Here is a 23,687-nt window from a genome sequence, read left to right as displayed (position 1 = left end):
CAAAGCATACCCAAAACACAGATTAACTAATTATCTCTGTATTGTCTTTTAGGGGGAAAAGTGATGCAGTCTCTCATAAATAAAATCACTGAATGAATCCTGTATCTGTATCAAATCTAGTGTGCTGGCAAATCCCCTAGCAGGGTGGCCCTACACGAGCCTCACCCAACCGCTGATGCACAGCGTTGTCAGCCAACAGGAAACTGCTTTCATTCACTGGGTCTTAGGGTGTTTGTTTGTAGGAATATTTTGTTGTTAAAGGTGTGACACAATCTCACACTGTAATTGTGGATTTTTTTCCTCTTTTTCCTTGCAGTTCTGTCAATTTTTACTTAATATTTTAAAGGGTATATTATTAGATGCATATATGTTTAGAAAATTATTTTTGTAGAAACCTTTTGCATCCATATTAATAATTGCACCTTGAAGTTTTTTCCCCAATGTTAAAAGAGCTTTACCAACTCTCATGTCCCTACAGAACATCATTTTCATTGTCTGTCAACTTAGAGCAACATTGTGAAGTAGGCAGGTATTCTGTATAATAATGTTGCCCTGTTGATCGGTCTTATACAGCACTGTAACAGTATGTATCTTTCAGTTCATTCCTTCATGACAACAGCATTTAGTGAGAAATCAGTCACTAAGTATAGTGACCATGTTGCTCAAATGCACAGAAATTTTATTCTTGCCTTTAGCTTATATATAATCTGTGCATGAACTCATGCATATTATTATATGATCTGAAGGTGGTCCTACTCTTCTATAAAAATATGGACAAATTAAAAAAACTCCAAAATCTCACTTACTTGTTCTGCATTTTCTTTGTTTGTTTTATTTTCCTCATCCTCTTCTTCCTCTGGTTCCACTGGAGCAGGAGTCAATGATGCCACAAAATGCCACAGAATATCATGCAGAGAAGTCGTCTGGATGACATTACACAGAAGCCAGTTGAAAGCCTAAACAGACGATAGTTAAATGAGTCAAAGATAAAAGAAAATGCGCAAGTAAAACCTGCAGGACTCTCCTTACTCAGAAACAAAGTACCTCCACTAAGTGCTTTAAGGAAAGATACTAAAAACATCTGACCTTCATTTCACTGAAAACACACTGAACTTGAAAGAGTCAATAATTTTGGTCCTAATTAAAAACATAATAGGGAAAAGAATATCTATAAAATGTAATACAGAAATATTTCTCAAGCCACATTTTATTTCAAACTTTCATCTCCTTATTAATTTGATGAAGCACATTTCCCTCCAACTTGTACTCAGGATAAACAGCTAGTTTCTCAAGCTCTACACAAGCTATCATTAACGTAAATATATTTATATTATTCCCATCGATCAAGGGGCAGATTCTTTGTTACAATGCTCATGACAAAGAAGAAAGATTTACTATATCTAAAAATATGACATCTAGTGATCCGATCAATTCCAAAGAATAGACTCAGAAAAACTATTGTTAAATTTTAAGTCAAAAACCCTACTTTTCATCCCCTTTGCATGATTCTTCTAACTGAAATGACATCCTCATTACAAAAAACTTTTTAAAAAAGATACTAATAGGTTTCAAGTAATAAAGCAGTGCAAAAATAAATTTCTTGAGTGTTTAAATATGGATCTCTAAGTTCATTTATATTCATAAACTTAAGAGTTTAATTTTGATGTGAACATTTGATATTTTTGATTGGCTAAGGTCTCTTAATTATTGGAAATTTCTGTTGGATAGAAAAGTAACATCACTAATAGAATCATCAAATGATTTGTATGATCAAGGGATCAATAACCCCATTAATGTATTCATACCTCCATAGCAAAAACGCGGCAAGCAGATTTCCTTAGGGCCTGTTTCATTGCTATTTCAAGACCTTCTAGATCATGATGTTGTATAACAAAAGCCAAAACTGGCCACTGGAAATTTCGTTCTCCTTTGGAAAGAGAGCTATGGGCTGAGATTAGCCGGGAGAGCTCAGGAGATGGATGTCTCAAGAGGGAAGAACCAACTTCTGTTTATTGGAAAAAAAGAAAAATTAACTTTCACAGGCAATATATACAATTAACATATTTACAGTATTATCCAAGATAACAGGATCTAGCTAATTCATTAATCTTTGAAGTTTTTTTGTTTTGTTTTTGCATATGACACAAATCATAACTTCAATTTTTACGGAGGCTGAGAAAGACTAAATATCTTACTTTCCTAAACCCATACAGCTGTTAAATTGTGGAGCTAAGTTTTAAATCAAGGGCTGAATCTAAAGTTAATGCTTTCTAAAATGCTCTAAAAGCTAAGTGATGTATTTTTCCCCCCAAATGGAATACACCGAAAATACAGAATCATCTGTCTATAAATAGTAGACCAGATCTTCATTTTATTTATTATTTTTTAATAAAAAAATTTTTTTGACATTTATTCATTTTTGAGAGACAGAGTGTGAGTGGGGGAGAGGCAGAGAGAGATGGAGACACAGATCTCAAGCAGGCTCCAGGCTCCAAGCTGTCAGCACAGAGCCCGATGTGGGGCTTGAACTCTTGAACCATGAGATAATCACCTGAGCTGAAGGTGGACATTTAACAGACTGAGCCACCCAGGCACCCCCAGATCTTCATTTTAGTAAGTGGGCTACATGATAAATCATCATCATGTTATCCTTTTCTCTTGGGTTTCTTTTTTCTATTCTTGACACAGAATCAAGCAGCCCTAATTTGGGGCTGTTGATACCAACTAGTCCAGATTACCTAAATTTTTAATGATTAAGAGCTGCTTATATCCCCAAATTATCTATTCAGAGAGGAAGTAGCTGCAAGGGTTATATATAAGCTTCTATTAGGAGTGAGAATACAACTGTGAAAGTGTAGGTCACTGGAATGACTAGTTCACTGAAGCTTAGTAGAAGAGCTCATGCTAGCAATATTTGGCTTAGACACCTAACAAGATTTTAAAGGTCAATTTTCTTGACGAATCACTGGATGGTCAGTCTCTAGTTGTGTCTTCCACCTGAAATGCAAAACTTAAGAGAGGCACATTTGTGGCTGTGTCACATAAAAGTAATGTCAACCACAATTTAAAATTAATCCATTTCTGGGGTGCCTGGGTGGCTCAGTCAGTGAAGTCTGATCTTGACTCTTGATCTTGGCTCAGGTCATGATCTCATGGTTCGTGAGTTTGAGTGCTCCATGAGGCTCTGCGCTGGCAGCATGGAGCCTGCTTGGGATTCTGTCTCTCCTTCCTGTTCCCTTCTCCCTCTCACGTGCTCACATGTGCTCTCTCTCCAAATAAGTACATAAACTTAAAAAAATTAAGCCATTTTCTTTCAAAAACTAGATGTTAAAAAGTATCTATAAGTAAAATCATGTGGACCACTCAATCTTCCTTTTTACCTTTATACTTACCAGTGTCTCCACTGTTAACTCTTCTTCTAGGAATGGCTTTAACTCGTGCAGGTAAAATGGAGTGCTGTTTATCATATTCAGAAGCAACAACTGAGTATGATCTTTGGAAGACAGTTCTCTTTGCAAGATCAGTATCGGTTATAGGACTAGTTTCCAAACTGTAGACAGAACATGATGACACGTAAAAACAGGAGAAAAGTGAATGAAGTGAAACTATATTCAATTTATGACAGTGCAGTCAAATATATGAGTCTATATCTCATGTGGAGAAACACAAATTCAAAGCCAACTTGACAATTTCTCTTTAAAAAACAATTTGATCTTTCCAAAAGCATTAACGTTTTGATTGATTTCAGAACTGCATCTTAAAAGTTTTGGTTTTCTTAAATCTACTTTGCAGTTTCACATGAAAAAGAAGAAAAGACATTAAATGCTCTAAATCAGAATCAAAAGCAGTGTGGTAGAAGTCATCTGTCATGATACTCAGGAAAACCAGGTAGATATAATCATAAGAGCACTGAATGGAAAGAAAGTGGATCTGTACCTACAGAAACCTAATGAAATGGAAAAGTGCAACAGTTCAATGTTCTCTCTGCACCTGAGTGCTCTATTAGGTTTCTTCTTCTTGGGAAGTGGAGTCCAAGCCTTTTCTACACATGGCTACGCTAAGTGCAATGAGAGGTAACAAACTGACTTTTGACATAGAGTTATATTATACTGATGTTGTGTAAGAATTCAATGATTTCCACTCAGGTTTAAGTAAACTAACAATTTTTCTATTTACTATAGCAATATTAAAAAAATTCTTCAAGACTTATTAGTATGGTTACATAGTTTCTTTTACTGAGGCATTTTATAAAAAAGAGAAGTATTTTCCTTTACTTTCTAAGACAAATTTACAAGCTATTGTTTTTTATTCTTTTTTTCTGTTACTTCTTTCCAAATAGGGACATTTGTGCTTCCTGGGAGTTCTGCATTTCTTTTCTGTCATCCAAACCACGTTTGAACCCCTATGTCCATCAGTAAAGCTTATACATTTTCTAGGAAGCAGCTAACTCCCAGATTTAAGTGTATGTACGTTCCCATTTGAACAGGCTATAACTACTGTACATAACCCATAGAGGTAAATATGCCTGGAAGTCAGCTTGGGCCAACAGGTCCAAGAATGACCAGAGAATAGGGGAATGTTAATTTTAATTCACCTTCTCAATGGTGTTACTATAAAATTCAAGACATCTGTCATGCTTTCAGAGGAAGTTTATCTAACAAATTAGAAAAAAAATTGTTATACAACCTAAAAAAATAACTTGTTCTTATAAAAATGATCACGTTGGTAAAAAAAAATTCAAGCAACACAAGAAAACCAAAAGGAAGCAAAGATGATCATTAACGGTGGCTACTTCGCATCAGATAACTCCTTACTGTGGAGAGCTGTCTTGTGTATTGTAGGATGTTTAGCAACATTCTTGACTGCGACACACTAGAATGTCTGTTGAGCAAGACCACTTACGACAAGCAAAATGTCCAGAGGTCACCTGGGAGACAAAGCCACCCCCTGAACCCTCACTCAGAACCACTGATTTAATGGAGTCATTATTCATCATTTATTCTAACAGCTTGATTTTGTCAAGACTTTTTAAAATAGCTCAAAAATGTTATATCCCTCAATTACTATATGCTTAAAATGTCTCAACCTGGCTGAATGTAAACACTTGAATCATAGTTTAAGACTTTATGAAAATTACCCTTATGTGTATATAGTCTTTTAGACATGCTTTTTATAACATGCGTTTGATTCCTTTGATTAATCCACAATGTAGTGCTAAGATTCCCAAGATCTTTTAGATTTCAGTTTGTCTAATGGATTGGGTAAAACTTCTAAGGTAGTATTTTCTTTCTTTTGAAGAAACAGACATTATTTCACTTTTTTTCATTCAAAGTTGTTATACAGAAGTCTGAATTCAGTCTAACTTTTCCTTGTGCAAAATGACTTCTTTTTAAGTTTATTTATTTTCAAAGAGACAGAGAGTGTGTGAGCAGGGGAGGGACAGAGGGAGAGGGGGAGGGACAGAGGGAGAGGGGGAGGGAGAATCCCAAGCAGGCTTCATGCTGTCAGTGCAGAGCCCAACAGGGCTTGAACCTACAAATGGTGAGGTCATAACCTGAGTTGTAATAAAGCGTCAGATGCTTAACTGACTGAGCCACCAGGCATCCTGCCATTCAAAGTTGTTATATGGAAGTCCAAATTCAGTCTAACTTCCCCTTTTACAAGATAACTTCTTTTTCTGTGCTCAGTTACTTGAAAACTTATGGCTTTTTTTTCCCTTGGAATTTCAAGAACTTAAGCTATTTTTTTTTTTTTTGACCTAAGCTATTTCTTATAGTTACCTGCTAAAAAATTTCCTTTTAGTTGGAAATTCAATACTTTATTATTTTGGGAATTTTTTTCTTATATTATAGTTTTAGTATATATTTTCAATTTTATTGATTGGTTTTTTACTTTAAAGATACCAGTTGGACTGTTCTGTTTCCATATCTGTTATCTTCATTCTAACTGCTATAATTTCTTTGTCCTTTTACTCTTTACTAACTGATTATCTCAAAATTTTCTATTATGTCACTCATTCAACTTACTATTCTAAACTTTCCTTATTAGTCTTATAATGGTGTTGATTTGGTCCTCAGGGTGTCCTCTTAGCTCTGTGATAGTCTCCTTTTTACTCATTCTGTTTTTTATCTCATTCTCCTGTTGTCTCGTTAAGTTTATGTCATTATCACGTTTTTCAGTACTGCAAAGTACTTGCAGAAATGTTCTTTTTTTCCCTGAGAGAGTTTTCTTTCAGATTGGCTTCTTTATCTGACTTTCATTACATACTATCTATTTTCCTTTTGGTAATAAAGTGGGAAGATCTATCTAGGTCTTTTGTTTGTTCTTTAAAAAATTTTTAAAAAATGTTTTTTATTTATTTTTGAGAGACAGAGAGACAGTGTGAGCAGGGGAGAGTCAGAGAGAGAGGGAGACACAGAATCTGAAGGAGGTTCCAGGCTCTGAGCTGTCAGCACAGAGCCTAATGCGGGGCTCGAACCCACAAACTGTAAGATCATTGACCTGAGCCGAAGCCAGATGCTTAACTGACTGAGCCACCCAGGTGCCCCTCTTTTGTTTGTTCTGATAAAGTGTTGGTGGACTTCCCTAGACTTCCTTTTCCACACTATTTGATACTTTTTTTTATTCTCTCCCAAAGATAACTTGAGGTTTTATTGAATCCTCTCTACCAGGAACCATTCCACCGAGTTGCGTGTGTATCCCATTTCTGTGCAGCACTCCCTGGCACCTTGGATTGGTGCTTTGCTGCAGCATGGAGCTCTGGGGAATAGGATTCCCTAGATTTCCACTTTCTTCTGTGACAGCAGTGATACTAGGGGCTTCTATGCTAGAGGAATTTATCTTGACTATGATATTCTATGATAGTCTAAGATACATGGAACCTTCATTTCACTGTCTTTACCTAGAAGTTTACGCCACTTGATTTTGATCCTAGAGGGTAATGATAACCCAATGAATCACACTTATCATACTAGTCTCAAAATGGTTTCTAACTCCTTAAAAAAATATCAATCTCCTTTAGAGGTACTTCGTTACCTTTAAAGATATAAAAGGCTAGTGTACTCTTTGGAGAAAACTTCAAAAGCAGCTAAAAAAAACCCCCTCTGATGAATAATCCACACAATTGGAGGGAAATGTCACAAGTATTTTCAGCAGAAAATATATCCATTTGGATATAGAAGTTCTATTGTATGTATAAAAATATCTACCATATTGGTTTGTAGTCATCACCGCACAGTATTAACACGGTGGCGTACCTTAGTAAGCATATTCTTCCTTCCTTCAGCAAATGTCTTCCTTTCCAATAATGTGTTTGCAGTTACTCATGCCTGGTATCTTGATGCTATCCTAAACTTAACCTTTGTCAGTTAGCCAACAAGCCACACTGATTTTTCATATGAAATATTTCTTTTATCTGTCTTCTTTTCCCATAGTCATTGCCAACATAACCCAACTTCACACAGTTAGTGGAAACCTTTGACTAAATTTATGAGGTTTTTAACTGACACTGTGAGACTACCTTTGCATTTTTATCATGCGGTTCCTCCTGCAAAAAGTTGCAGTGGTACCTTAATTCCCTCTGCATTATATTTAGATGCTTCTAGTCAGTTTTTAAGAGGGTTATGCTACCATAGCTAAGTGAGGGGGAGGAGAACACTGTATGCAATAATCCAGAAGTTGGAGATTTATTTTTGGTGCTACCTCTTGCATGAACCCTTCTAAAAGCACTGCCTCAAAGTAACCTTTCTCGAGTCTGATTTACCACAGCACTAAATGATATAATAATCATGTAATGGAATCTTTCACTTCATTTAATTGATCTTCTCTTTCCAACTAGTGTGCCTCTGCTGTCAAGGACTATGCCTCATTTACATTTGTATGCTTCTTACTGCTCTAATAGTTAGAGGAGCTGACTTAATGTCAGACGGACAGATACACAGAAGAACTTCTAAAGCGTTGTTTTCTAGTTCAGTCTTTCTCCCACCACCAAACACTGGCTATCCAACCGAGAGGAGAGAAGCGAAATACCTTGGTGGCATAGATTTCATATTGCTCTCTGGCTCTTCAAATACATTAGGACTCGCATCAGGGGTTACGGATATGTATGGGGCAGGTACAGATGTTGAACGGAGATATCTCATTTCATCCTGGAATAGGTTGTCATCTTGATAGCCCACAAAGTTTTCATGATGATGCCTGCATTAAATCAGACCCAGTAACTTCAAGTATGATGGCACCATAGATATTTTTCATTTTTAATCTCTTTCATAAAAGAAAAGTAGCACATGTAATTCTATAAGGGTAAAGTATTAAAAGAATCATAGATATAAGTAGGAGAAAATAAAAGTCAGACAATTTCACACATAAATATTCCAGGTGCCAAAAACAGATCAAATCCAAAATTGAACTCATTTTCTTTCCTTTTGAGAACTTTCCATCTTCTAGTGAACTTCCATCTTTGATGAATGATCCCACCAACTATCCAGGTGCCTAGGCCAAAGGACTTTGGTGCTGTGGTAGGCCTAGTGCTCAACTGTGACCAGTCATTCACGCCTATGAATACTAGGTTTCCTCTCTGCTGACTCCATCATTGTTGCCTTGCTTCAGGCTCATGTTTCCTGCACGGACTACTGAAACACAGTCTGTCACTTTTTTGGTAGGAACATATGCAAGAGTCAAATTTGAGAAAGATTAGACCCAAGAAATGTTCCATTGGGGTGGGGGTGGGGGGATTGGGTGTGCATTTCCCAGAGGGCTAAATATATAAAATCCATAATCATGGTACAATGGCATTTTTTTTTTTTTTTTTTACATTTTACAATTTGATTTTCTCCTTTTCAAACTGGAACAAAGAGCTGTTAACCTAATTTACTAAGTGGTCTGACTGAGGCTTAAGTCTCACATCCTCATGCTGTTTCCCATTCATTTTATTAAAATAGGAAGTAAAAAAACAACAGTATAATTCTGCTATAGAGAGGACAATATTGTCAAAATGAAACTGTTGGCTGACAAGCCATTTCTGTGGGCAATTTGTAGAAATCTTCATTTATTAGCTATTGAAAAAAAATCCTGAATTTGGTATGTGAAAGGCTGTTTACAATGCCAGTATATAATGTATGGAAGTCCAAATTAGGAAAATGGCATACAATAGGGTCCTCTCCACCTTCAGTTATGCCTTTTATGAAGTTTCCATGTTTGAAGCAGAGTGATATTCTAACTGCAAATAAGTTCATCTATTTCCCTGTTTAGTATTTCTTAACTGTTTTTTTTTTTGTCCGTGGGATAGATTCCAACCTTGGTATGGGCTACAGAGCCCCATATTACCTGGTCATAGGTGACCACTTCTAGGGCATTTCCTTAACCAGCCTCTGATTCCTTAAATGTAAAATGCTTTTTATGTGTGTCTTTACACATGTGCTTTACTCTGTGAGGAGTCACTGTCCTCCATTACCTACCTGGTGGATTTCTATTTATCTTTTAAGACTGCTACAGTGTCAGATCCTCAGGGAGACCTTTCCAGATCTCCTTGGGAAGATTCAGGTATTCTCTGTCTTTTATGCTCTAACAGCATCCTCTGCATACTTCTATTATAGTACTCCTCACAAAACATTTTAAATGCCTCTTTTACATGTAGGTCTGTCTTGTGGGGTTTCCGTAGTGTAGCGGTTGCCACATTCGCCTAACATGTAGGTCTGTCTTTCCTCAAGAGCGCGAGCACACAAAAGTCAGTGTCTTCAAGGTCTACAACAAAGCTGATACCCAGCTAACATTTAAATGGTAACAGAATGAATAATTTAAAAATGAAAGATTTCAATAGCAAATTGTTTCTTTCCACTTGAACATTCCCAACTAATAACAGACTGAAGTCAGCTTACCAAAAAGTAAAAGATAGCTAAAGTCTTAGTTTCTAAGACATATTTTGTATTAATAATACAAATTGATATAGTAGGTACCTGTTTTTTTTAAGTACTTAATACCATAAAGTGTGTGCCCTACCAGTCACATGTTGGTCAAGGCAACTCTGAAAATAAATTCCTGGTGGTCTCCTTATTGCATACAATAGGTAATGTAGGTAATGTAGGCATGATATCAATCAACAATGGCTATTAATCCCAATTGATTAAAAAAACAACCACCACCACCAAGTTCTATTACCTAGCTAATGTCTGTAGGTAGAGACAAGGCATTTTAACAGGAAGATCCTCAGAAATGCCCTCCTTCACGCTGGGAAGCTGAGACTGGAATGGCTTTGCCGGATGGTGACACAGGATGCTGGGCTCCGCGGCACTGCTCAGGGACAGCAGGAACAGCGCGTTCGCTTTGATCACCTGGTGAGCTTCCATGGTGGGCAGGGCTCGGGGCGTCTTGACCTGCATCGGCTTCCTCCGGGACTGCTTGACCTGGCGGAGGAGATGGTGTTGTCATCTTTTCCTACTTATATTCAAATTCTCAATTGCTTAACCTAAATATTTTGAGTTTCTAAAAAACAAATTATTAAATGCTTATTGAATTATTTTAAAATAATAATAGTGATTACCACAAAAACAATAGTCACTTTAAGCTTTTCCTGAATGGTCTGAAATTGTATTTCGAACACAAACTAGTTTTTTTCTTTCCTTGGGAAATCAAAAAAACCTAACTAGTAAAATCTAAATGTAATTATTTTTTTACAAAGGGTAAATTGTGTGTGTGTGTGTGTTCTGCAAAATTTTTAGTTGCGACTCTAGTTTCCATGAGATCTACAGCATACCTAAGAATTAAGAAAAAGTGAGGGGATAAAGAGTAGAAAAGGAAGAGGAAAAGGGAGGGTTCAGAGAGAGAGAGGCAAAGAGGAAATGCTACCCATATGTGTAGAGTAGCAGATAATTAATAACGAAGAATTACATAGAAAACATTTATGACTATGGTCTATGTGCCACAGGTCATCCAAAGATAATTATTTTTGTGATTAAAAATAGCTAACCTAGTACAAGTATTAAATTCGTGTATCATTCCTATTTTGAAAGCTGATCTTTAATAGCAACTAGGTAGAATTGTTTGGTATAGTATGATGATTAAAAGGGATTCTTATAAGATATTCTTATCATTAACAGTATTGTCAGAACCGAATAAAAAATACCTTCTCCCTTGCCGCAGCCTGTTTTTCACGGAGGTATTTTTCCCTACAGCGATCACAGACGAGGTACCAAGTGCTTCCTCCTATGCCACCATCGCCACAGTTACCAGCCCATCCTCCACAAAAATGCCCAATGCTATTGTAACCTTGTCCACCAGCATACCGGCCACACCCTTGAAACAAGAACAAAATTAACCCTTTAAGTTCCCATAACAATCTGACGCTTATACACAAATGACAGATTCACCTTCTCAAAGTAAGCAAAATATTGAAGCAAGTATCTGACTTCTTTTTTTTTTTTTTCCAGGCTATGAACTGTATCAGAAAAACAGCATGGTTGGCCAAAAATGATCAATTAAACGGTACCTAAAATACTGGAGATACTCTATACAGGTAGATGAAAAGAAACTTAAGATGTGGGTACATTTTAGACTTATTGACATATGCCAAGAGAATTGGACAAAACAGATACAAAATATTCTGTAAGAATGATATATTTTAAGGAACCCTGTATTTTACAATACATTTCAGGTATAATACGTAGAAAGGAAAAAAAGTAACCCAACTCCTAATAGGTGAATTTTGGAATACTCATCAATTGTATAGAAATCCCTACATTTATTTAAAATACAATCTTCTGATTTATAGTTGAGATCACTTCTATAGGAAAATGCTGAAGGAAATCAGTCTAATTTAATTTAATTTGCATTTTTAATAGGAAAATACTAAAACTGAAGGAGACCTAATACTGGGATATTTCCTACGTATAAGGACATATCATTATTTCTTTTGCGTGAGACAACTTAAGAGCACCCTTTGGGTAACACATAAAGAAAGCATTTAAAAAATAAAGTGTTTCCGAATGTGATACATTAAAATGCAATTGTACTAAATTACCACCTTACTATTAGAACTTCTTTAGCTGTTTCCTTCAAAACTCATATTGGTAATACACTTTAAAGTTTCCCTGTACTTTAACATAATTTATAGAGCAGCTCAAGTTAGAAGTGACTGAGTTCATTTTTTTACGCAAAGTACGCAGAATACATAATCAATAACACTGCTTACCCGGGTGAGCCTGTCGCATGTGGTACGTGACCGGGTATGGGTGGGACTCTCCACACAGCTCACAGATGGTGTCTTTCTCCGGTCCTCCGACTGCCAGCTGGGCCATCTCACCAAACAAATTACCCCTGGGCCGGATTTCTGTCTTTTCCTTTTTCTTTTTGTCTTTTTTGGCCTTCTTATTCTCTTTTTCACACTCTTTCTTTTTAAGGACTGCACAAGAACCAGGACTTGGAAAAATCATATTCTGGGACGCTGCTTTGATAGTAGCCAAAGAGATGTCTTCCCAAAAAGCCACTAAATGTTGTAAAGTTAACGGAAGGGGAGATTTGGACTTCATTGGGTGGTGCATGGACATTTCGAAAGTGGCTTCTGTTTTCCCATCCTCACATTTTTCATGTAGAGGTGGTTCTTTCAGCATAGACAACACCTTATTTTTGTTGATACTACCCATCTTAGATATATCTGGTCCATGAGGTGCAATATTAAACATATTCAGTGCAGATGATATTTCCAATGAATGCCTATTTTTTAATTTGGTTTCTTTTTCTTCCGTAGGCTGTTGGCTGTTTAAACTATTTCTTATAGGCGCATGTTCTTTGGAAAGTTCAGGATTAAATTTTAGGAAAGAAGAACAAGCCATTGCGTCGTGTACTATGCCTTCATGCCAGAGGAAAGAGGCAAAGACTGCTCTGGCGCACTCGGCCACCGAAGGAGACATGGCTTGCTTGGCTGGCTCTAGAGGTTTGGATCCATCCCCTTTGAAGAGAAAGCTGGACTTTTCCTTTTTGGGCCTGGTGTGCCTGTTAGCACACTTTCGACTTACTTTGGGGGATGCTCTCATATCCTGTTCATCTTTCAGTGGTGCTTTCCCTATGCTGAAATGAACTTTATTTGAGCCTTCATCGACACTCTTAAACTCACTACCTTCATCACAGGTGCTATCCGTTAGACTATTTGTTTTTAAAGTACTTGAAGTGCAGACTTCGACCACCTCACTGTGAAGGTTTTCTTGGACCACATGGGGAGAAGGGGCTCTATTTTCGGATCCCGGGGAATCTTTAGAATCCTTTGGTACTGGTTTTGGTTTCGGTGACGTTGATCGTCCCCTTAACGGTTCTGTGAGGGGCATTTTCTTCTTGCGTAGGGTGTCTGGGTCAAGTGTGTAAGAGTCTGATTTGGAACGTTCCCGAGGAGGGTCAAGTTTAGTCTTAACAGGAGCAGTGCTTTTCTGAGGTAGATTTTTATCGTGTGGTGAGGAGGAGCGGGGAGAACTGGCACCAGATGGGCTAGCCCGACTGGCCGGGAGAGTCTTTGGCTTGGGAGATGATGCCCGAGAACCTGGTCCTGGGGACTCAGCTCTAAAGCTAGAAGACATCCTCCCGTCAGATTTCAGGGTCTGCAAGGTATTATGGTTGGGAGACAAGGACCTGCTATGAGAGTCTGACCTCAACTTTGCAGCGTCGGATTTCAACATAAGGGATTCACTGGCTGATAAGCCCTCTGTACTCCTTGGCTTCTTCTGATCGGCAGTAGTCCGGCTCATACGTCCATCAGGTTTAAGTGATCTGCTGTGTTTGGAGGACAGTTCTGATTTTCCTGATGTAGAAACTGGTCTTGAAGATGTTGAGATAGTTCCCCGGTCACCTGTATGGTCCATTTCATAGTGAAACTTGTTAATAAATGTACAACTTGCAATTTAGCCACTAAACACTGAAATAAAAGCATAGCTAAAAAATTCATGTTGTCATAGACAAAAATACTTGAGGAATAAAGGAAAAAGGGAAAATGTTTCTCATAAAATTTCTATTGCATCATTATACAATCATTTCCACCAAAAACTATTTTCATGGATGCACAATAGGCTGAATAAATGAAACTTATACTTCACTATGAATTATCCATGATATTGGAATCTCAGCCTTATTACAATAATTCAAATTTTAAGTCAGGAACAGACTAGAAAGAAAAAGCATAACTATTTTTTTGGAATAAGAAATTATGAAAATATATGTACTTTTAAATATAAAGTAGTCAAGCTAAATTTCCAGTGAAGTCCTATCTTACATCCTTATTAGGGTGATGGTAAAGGTCTTACTGAATTAGGGAACTGAGTTCATATATAGATACATTTGTTATTTTCAAGTACAACCAATACAATTATGCTAATAAAGAGTTCCGTAGAAAACCCTCCAATGACTGGATTAAACTTATACTATATGAATGCCTGAAACTTATTATTTAATTACATATCGTTTAGGCAGTCTATTGTTTTTAAGTAGATTATACTCTAAAAGTTTATTTAGTTCATTAAGGTTAGCTGGTTAGAACTCAGAGCTTGGGTCCTCTTGGAAAAAAGGAAATGGGAGGATCCTCAGAATTAGCAGTGCAAGCCTGACTCATGGGAGCTTGACACAAGGAGTCGGGAAAACAGAAAAAACAGATAAAAAAAATTTCCCTCTTTCCTGGGCAAAGCATTAGCTATTTCTACAGGGACACCACTTGTTTCTGGCATCCAGGCCCTCATACAATGTGTCTCCTTCCTCATACTTTTCTTGGAGGCATGAGAGCCAGACTGTCTTTGTCACCTTTCTTCCCTGAAGTGGAAACCTCTACCTTTAGTGCTTATAATATTAATTGGTTGTCAGCAGAAAAGCAATCTGATTAAAGTGATTCAAATGGTATTGAAAATTGAAAATCCATACACCTTGCTAGAAGTATTCTTATTTTTTTAAAAAGGTACCTAGTAAATTGAGATGGCTCTCCTAACTGGTTATATTGTAGGTATTTCTCTCTCTCTCTCTCTCTTTTGAAAAAGGGATGCAAACAAATTTGGGTATGCAGGGAAATGGTTTTTGGCTGGCCTGTGGGAGAGTGTGTGTGCGTGCGCACACACATGCAAGCAGACACATGTTCTCTAGTATAGGTCAAGGCAGTACTGCCACAGAATCTGCCCTCCTAACAGAAGGTCCATAAGGACTGGTATTTTTGTCTGTTACTCTTCATGGATACGATGTTATGAATAGGTACTGGAATATAGTATGTACTGAATAAACACTTTTTTTCTTCTGCTATTCCCAATTTTCAGATTCTCTGAAAATCTATTTTTTGCAATTATGACTCCCAAGGCCACAGGGCAAAGGTAACTAGCCCCTGGGGTGTGAGGGTCAGATGCTTACAAGTCAAGTAATTCTGTGGTAAGACCATAAAATACGGCAAACAGCCTGTCTAGGGCATATTAATGAACTAAGTATTTAGTTTAACTGCAACATGCCAGCGTTCAGAATAATTATTCTCATTCTTTGGATGAATAAAAGTAACTATACTAAATATAAGGGTCCTCAGTTTCAACAGTTCCTTATTATTCTATCATGAATTTCATTTTTTATACATATTACATGTTCTTTTTATAAAAGTATAAGTGACTGGGATGCTGATACTGCCTTAGGAGAGCACAGACAAAAAGGTATAACAATCCTGATAAATAAGTGCTCTCAAACTGTACAAAAGTAGTTTAACAAACTGCTGCTCATCTTACTGATCTAGTAATAGATCCACAGAGCAAGTTTTATTAAACAAATATACTACATATTACTGTATTTGGTAGAGTTAAACATCAGTCTAGTCCTTTCCACTAATTTTTAATATGTGATGCTTGGAGCACTTTTTTACTGTTGTTGTTATTAATCTGACAGCTGGAAGTGCTTTCATCATCACATTTATTTCAGAAGCTGAACCATAAAAAACAGTAAATCTTTTATATTTGCCAACCCTCTAAGAGATCAATTTGTGAATTGAATGAGGTTTGTTTTTGAAATCAATGGTGTGCAATTCCTCATAGAGCAAAATCTCTCTGTGGCTGGCTGAATAATGGAATCTTATGAATATCAGGACACCACTTGTCATAGGTTTGCAAAAATGTCTCCTATATAGAGAGTACAGGCATCTGTATCCTCTATCTCTATGCCTCTTGTGGTGGTGAATATTTTCTTAAGACCTTTAAGTGGTAATATCTGAATACCTTTGGGAGTCCAAGTGCATAAATAATGCAGAATTATTTCTTTCTGAACCGTTAATTGCCAAATTATAAACCCTCTTGAAAAACTTACTTTTTTAAAAAATATTTTTAAAATAAAATATCAGGTTTGTTAAGTGTGTAGACCCACACTTAACAACTTCTTAATTTGGGTTTAAAGCATTTTGGATCACTGGGTTCTATTCCTAAAACCAATACCATACCGTATGATAACTAACTTGAATTTAAATAAATAAATTTAAAAAAATAAATTAAAAAAACAAAAAAACATTTTGGAGCATGTTGTATTACTAAAAACTGTCAGGTTATGACTGCTTGAAAGATCAATAAATATAAACAAATCAACCTAAAAATCTTTCGAGCACACATGATAACTTTCACACTCATCACTTAATGTAGTTTAATGACTGTGGTTATCATATGTAAGTTTAAGTGATAATAGGCAAAAATTGTCTAACCTCAATGGAATTCTGTAGAAAAAATAATACAGGACAGGATGGAAATTTAGCACATTCAGAAAAACTAGTAAACATGTTAAGTATTATGTATTTACTCATTAGTGACCTTTACAATTTTTCATGCCCAAATCATAAATCATCAGGTTATATGTTACCATACTATAACTCACATAGCATAATACTATACTGTGCTATGCCATAATATATATCAGGTTTGACAACACTATATACTGTAGAGATCAGGTTCTATAATCCTATTTATTATCCTTTAAGAATACATAGTATAACTATCAACTATACTAAGAAGAGATGTAAAACTGTTTTACCCATTTCTAAGAAAAAGGAAAATTACTTGGAAAACTTATGCAATACATTAACCACTGGCTCAAAAACAACTTGATAAAATTTTCTTAAAATACAGAATTTTAAGCTTAATTAAGTATTACTTTGAGTCAAAAATATGAGTAGGCACCTACAGTTTTGTAATAAACCAAAAGGATATTTTTAAACTGTATGAAATTTTATCAATTGTCACAGTAACTGAGAAAATACTATAAGGAAGACTCAATCCAGACAGGACAGGTAGGTTTATATCTACATATGTATGTATCTATCCTGATAACAAAGTTAAACGAAAAAACTTCAACTTAATTATCAAAGTGTTTTGCATAAAAAACTTCAACAGGAAAATGATTTTAACATTCCATAACAGAAAAATGGGTTTAAGACTAAATCTGTCACATAAGATACTATGTTCTTACATATCACAATGGGCTTTTATGCCTTACAGGTATGTAACATCTTGTTCTGAAAATGACTTTACAACTCCCCAAATCAGGCATTTCTTTCTAGATACTTATTCTATTTTTTAAAATCTTATATAATTAAATACAAGTAATATTTAGCCAACATATGTAATAAACATGCACAACAATTAGGATAATTAATGCTATAATATTGAATAGATACAACACAAATTATCCCAAAATATCAAATTTTATATAAAATGATAAACTTTAATCTTAAAAAATGGAATGGGATGGAAATGACTGAGGTGAACTAATAAAACTTTACTGAAACCTCCTACGTTCGTTACGAATGGCCCATCAGTGAAGGCACGCATACCCACCCTTGAGTTTGTGAGACAGAGATGAGAGAGCAGAGGCAGGCCCAGCTACACCATAATTTTTGTAAATGCGCTCACGAGAAGCAAGGTTGTGAGATGGAGATTCTATAGTGGAAAACATTGGCAAAGAAGCAGCACAGATTCAATGGAAAAAAAATTCAGCAGAGAACACAAGCAGAAACAAAGCATTTCAAATGGTATGCACAATCACCTTACTAAAAGTTTATATTCTGCTAAATTTTTCAATAGGTTTATATTTCTCTAAAATGAAAACTGAAAATAAAGGTCAAACTGATTTAAATTAATAAAGATAGCTCCAAATACATTAAAAGTTAAGTAAGGCTCATTGCTCTCATAAATCAAATTTGAACATTTTAGACTAATATTTCCTTAACTCAGTTTTCTTTGTGTTCATTTACTTATAATAAAAGTTTATAAGTAAATTTTTTCTTTTGTAAACAGTGGGAGATACAAAAATATTACTTACAGTTTAGCATAGCTACTGTCACCTGGTTTTCTGTATGAACACATGATTATGATTTTTCCAATATGTATGAAAACATATAGGATTGACTACTTTTCTGAGTAGACCTTCAGTAGGCAATGTTAGTGCTACTCCCTATATTTAATGTTTGTTCCATAAAGCTTATTATGAAGATATCTAATTTTGTATTATAAATAGTTTTGCAACATAAACAAAGCAAAGAAAATTTACAAGTCACTGAAAAATGCTAGACACATGATTTTACCATGCAGAAAATGAAGTGCTTTAAATTACTTATCTTTTTTTCCAAATAATTAATAGAACCTCTAAATTGTAGTCTTTTCAAAGTTGTCTGCCCAAAAAAGTGCTCTATCTAACTCTGAAAAACATCCATTTTATTTAAAATTTTAACTCATGGTGATTAAATCATATGAGCTGAAATCAAATAGCAAGGAGACAGATTTCCTGTTATTGAAATAAAAAACTGGATACAACACACACTTTGTTCAAAGCATGAAAAGTAATAGTTGACTGATTCACTATTGTGGCCAAGACTTAAGATGGACTACTCCAAAACCAAGAGGTCACTCCATGCAAGATATGAACTATGTATTGTATGTCAGACACTGTTCTTGAAATTGTAGATAGAAGGATGACAGACATCAAGTCACTGCCCTCATGAAACGTATCTTCAGGTAAAAGGAGAGACGAGAGCAAATATATACTAGGTCAAGTGGTGATGAACTCGGGAGCCACAAGCGTGCAGATGCTGAGTGGCATTCCACGCCTGGAGAGGACCAGTTAGAGAGTGTCCAGAAGAGACAAAGCCCTGAGACATTATTAGGAAGACAGAACAGAGAGGAGAAATGCAGAGTCAACGAGGTAGGAAATATCCAGCAGAAAGTATTTCAGGGAAAAAAAGGGAGATCAACTCTGTCAACACACTGCTGATACGGCAATAAAATGAGATCTGAGAATTGAAGACTGAACTTAGCAAAACAATAGACTAATTTCTGTGAATAAGGACAACTGCAAGGACCCCTTGCAGTGGGCTCAAGAGAGAAAGGTAGGAGTGTATGGACAGATGTGACACATATGCCCTCAAATCACCTTCATCTAAATTTTAAAAAACGTTAAATTTTTAATGTTTTTGAGCAAACTTCTTTTTGAAATCTAGACCCCAAAGGTACCAGGTGCTGCAAAAGGAATTCTCATGCTATTTAAATCTTTTTTTTTTTTAATTTTTTTTAATGTTTTATTTATTTTTGATACAGAGAGAGACAGAGCATGAGAGGGGGAGGAACAGAGAGAGAAGGAGACACAGAACCGGAAGCAGGCTCCAGGCTCTGAGCTAGCTGTCAGCACAGAGCCTGACGCGGGGCTCGAACCCACCAACGTGAGATCTGACCTGAGCCGAAGTCGGAGGCCTAACCGACTGAGCCACTCAGGCGCCCCTCATGCTATTTAAATCTTATATACTACAAAGTCTGCAACTCTCACTGAAAATACCAGTCAGGAGGTATCAGCTTTCCACTGGAGAGTTAATTCAAGGGGAATTCAAACTGTGAATGTAAGGACACAGCCTTGTGGCTTGCTTGCTAAAATCTGTGAAGACAGACAGGGTTTAGCAGGAGGACATAGCAAAAATCAGAATACTATTATAATTAGAAGGACCCATCAGCATAAATGTGACAAACAGGGACATTTGGAGGATAAGATCCTAGAGGTTTAAGGACAAAGTCCTGGAAGAGGTTTTGAAGCCAAAACAGCTTCAAAGTCTTTTCACTATGTTACGAAGCCTATATAAAGACTGAATTCCTAACATTTTTTGAATGTCTAAAAGAGGTTGTTAAACACCTAAAGAAATTAAGCTGGGACCACAGACACTTGTCCTATGCATTTAATTTTTATAAAAGTTGCTCATATTTGAACATAGTTTGATATCGTTAACTTTTTAAAAGATTTCTATTTTTCAATTTAAAAAGAGAAGCAATCCTTAAAACATACAGTGCACAAAAGAAAAAAAGTAGATCAACTTTCAGACAATCTGTTGGAAACTAAATAATCATGTTCTTTTTAAAAGCTCATTTTATTACTTGCCCATAAGCTACAACACAGCCTGCTTAATACCTTTCCTTAAATTCCACCTCTATACTACAATATCATGTATCTTGAATGTATCATAGATAAGCTGCTATACAACAATTGCCACTTCAGATAGCTGTGAAATTAGGTGATTAACTCGTTGTTACATAACCTTCTAATGTCTGTATAAGTCTAATTACATGAAATAGAAGTTGGGGTTTTGATTTTTTACTTTGCTTTTCTGTTTGGAGTGTCACTGTAACTACTGTATTGTAAATGATAGAAAATAATTGCATATGTTAAAAAAAACAAATTGTGTTATATTCAAAAAAATAGCAAATGAATAAATATTAGATTGGCAAAAAATAAATAAATAAAAGCTCATTTTATAGGCAAAACAACCTATTATCAAATCCACCTCTGTGGAATTTTGATTCTTTTTGGTACAACATATGGTTCACTAAAGAGAATATTAACAATATAAAAAACAAGATTTTTCTCCAGTATTCATTGAAGCCAATGTTGCCTGTTTGGCATAAAACATCCCCTTATTAACAAAAGGGTTCTTCATGTGTCATTTATTCTTTGTCTTCTTTGTTTTGGATCCCAACTATTAAGTTCTCTGGGGTACTTAATTCATTTTCTGATCACAGCAACTTTGAGTCCACTGTGCACTGTACTTTAAAAAATTACTCCCTAGATACTGATAATAATAATAAAAGTTATAACTTTAATTTTAATAAAGAAAGCACTCTCATTGCAGTTTAACAAGGACAAATTGTGGTTCTCCTGTGAATATGAGAAACTTGACCTTGCTCCTGGGAACCTAACCTGGAAGAATCAAGGCATAGATCACCATCTGGTGGCAGTACACAAAACTGCAGTTCTAGATTTAAAAAGGGGATGTATTCTTTTTCTTTTTTTAATGTTTATTTTTGAGAGACAGAGAGAGAGACAGAGAGAGAGAGAGAGAGAGAGAGAGAGAGAGAGAGAGGGAGGAAGGGGAGGAGGGGAGGAGAGAGAGGGGGAGACACAATCTGAAGCAGGCGCCAGGCTCTGAGCTGTCAGCACAGAGCCTGACGTAGGGCTCAAATTCACAAACCGTGAGATCACGACCTGAGTCCAAGTCGGATGCTTAACCGACCGAACCACCCAGGTGCCCCCATATATTCTTCTTCAATGTTAAGTAAACAATTAAGCAATGATCACAAAATAGTAAATAGAATATCAGAAAGGCCAGCCACTATAAATGCATTATATTCAGGAGGTCAGGTGTCTAATCACATCATCCATGTCACTATCCCTGCTACTCAGACAGGGGAAATAGTGATGGCATTTTTTCCACACAACATCCCACAGGAGGCTACAAATAACTGGCAGAAATGAACTTCAGCATCTGTCTTTGCTTTTCAGGTCTTTTAGTTCTCAATCTCAAGAAGGCAGGACAGCAGTTATAGATTTTATAGTCCTAGTAAAATTAATAATGCAATCCTAACATAGACATTTGAAAGAATTTGAGAAAGTTTTATGAATATATTAGTGAAATGCTCAAATTTCACTGTATTCTGGCCATGCTTATCCATCCATACATATATATGTATATTTAAAATATAAGAAAGAAATCTAATTCTATAGATCATTCTCAAGCAATGATTATAAAATCTCACAGAGTTTACGGAAGAATGACAGGTACAGTGTCCCTGACCTTCTTCACCTGACATAAATCTCAGTAACTGTACATTTGTATACTGCTCTGAATAGAATATCAGCTATTTTTGACAGTAGAGATGCCTATAACAGGTAGCAAATGGTTAAGTGTAACTTGATTATCTGGTAATTATTTATTTTAAAAATACCTACTTTTAAAAATTAAAAAAACTACTGCTGGTTCTTGAGACAATATATAAACAATCAACATAATCAAAAGATGCGAGTAACTGAGCAAAATGCAGATAAAAAATAAGTATAATTAAATATAATTATTACTCCCACTTCCAGCCACTATTTTAGAGAGTTTAGAATAAAGTGATAGTAATTATGACATACTCTTAGCTAGCAGCTGTCGGGACTGAAAGCATCATATACAATGTCACTGCATGATGAGTCTATTTGGAATCCTAGTAACTGTGTCAGAAGAAAAGTGGAATTATGTGAATGCCACAGGAGCTTAAGAAATGGAATAGGAAATGAAATCTATTCACATAAATGTTAGTATATGAAATGAATTATAAAATAATGAAAGCTGGAAAAAAATTTCCAAGTGAAGGATAAAACACAAATAAGCTTTTCGCTAGAATGTAACACTAACCTACATGATAGGAAAGTCAAAAGGAAGATGATGAAAATCTATAAGGTGGATAACCCCCAAATACAGTGTGTCTAGATGACTTCTAGACATAACTGCACCTGCATAAAACATACTCAGAGCATATTACTGAATATATGGTACATTCCAAGTAATTATGGTTAAGAAATATGTAACAGTAAGGAAAAGCATATCATTTCAGAGTTTGTGATGGAAAATAGGAAAATTCTGAGCAAAATTTGATGTGTATATATCCTAGGCTGGAGAAAAAATAACTCCAAAAAATTCCACAAAAAGGTTAAGTATTACTTCTTAAGCAATAATGTGAGGCATAAGAGGGCTGAAGATGCTCTTAAAAATAAAAATCTGGCTCTCCACAAATCTTAGTTGCAAAGTTAAAAATGGTAACTGCAGATCAGAGAAATCAGTCACTTAACTGTATCCTGCCTTCAGAGGCATGTAACACTTATGTACTACAAACACAGCTGAAACCCAAACCCAAATGAAAAGGTTTTTAGGATTAGATACTTCTGTATGAAGAGAGAAGAAAAGAGCAGGCACATAAACCCAAGGTTCAATCCATGCCACACCTCACAGCAGGCAAGGAAACAAATGCTGTGGTATGATTATAATTCAGAACAGAAACAACCTCTATGTCCTGGAAACAAAGCTGGCCTTTATATTAACATTCATGCTAATATCTGAACATAGCGTTACTCTATGAAGAATCGATCTCAAGACAAATAATAGAGTTAAACTGTAAAAATGTAAACTGAGAAGTAGCCAGGAAACCTCAATTGTCCCTTTCCAAATTTCTTCCTGAAAGTCCTCCCCACTGAGAATACACTGCTCTCTCTCAGGCTGTGATTTCTTCCAATCTTCCTAGGAGCACAAGAGATGTTAAGTGCTTGCATCAAAAGGCAATCATGATATCAGGGGTTAACATTTACTGGGCACCCCACTTTATGAAGTTAAAAGGGCTCAGCTGTGTCAAGTAACCTACCTACATAAA

General features: G+C 35.9%; 1 protein-coding gene across 15 annotated transcripts in view; it reads right to left on the bottom strand.

Annotated features, from left to right (window-relative positions):
- MYCBP2 (MYC binding protein 2) overlaps nucleotides 1-23,687 on the bottom strand; it is a 267,757-nt gene that overhangs the window by 37,355 nt on the left and 206,715 nt on the right. For all 15 annotated transcript variants that reach the window (XM_029936570.1, XM_029936573.1, XM_029936574.1 and 12 more), the window contains 7 exons: nucleotides 12,185-13,828; nucleotides 11,120-11,289; nucleotides 10,156-10,400; nucleotides 8,029-8,196; nucleotides 3,393-3,550; nucleotides 1,806-2,005; nucleotides 807-956 (listed from right to left, as the gene is read on the bottom strand). In XM_029936570.1, the coding sequence (XP_029792430.1) occupies nucleotides 807-956; nucleotides 1,806-2,005; nucleotides 3,393-3,550; nucleotides 8,029-8,196; nucleotides 10,156-10,400; nucleotides 11,120-11,289; nucleotides 12,185-13,828 (2,735 nt within the window). The remainder of the gene's footprint in view (nucleotides 1-806; nucleotides 957-1,805; nucleotides 2,006-3,392; nucleotides 3,551-8,028; nucleotides 8,197-10,155; nucleotides 10,401-11,119; nucleotides 11,290-12,184; nucleotides 13,829-23,687) is intronic.

This window comes from Suricata suricatta, chromosome 4 (assembly GCF_006229205.1).
Source record: "Suricata suricatta isolate VVHF042 chromosome 4, meerkat_22Aug2017_6uvM2_HiC, whole genome shotgun sequence".
NCBI lineage: Eukaryota > Metazoa > Chordata > Mammalia > Carnivora > Herpestidae > Suricata > Suricata suricatta.
This window is presented reverse-complemented; position numbering and strand designations above follow the sequence as displayed.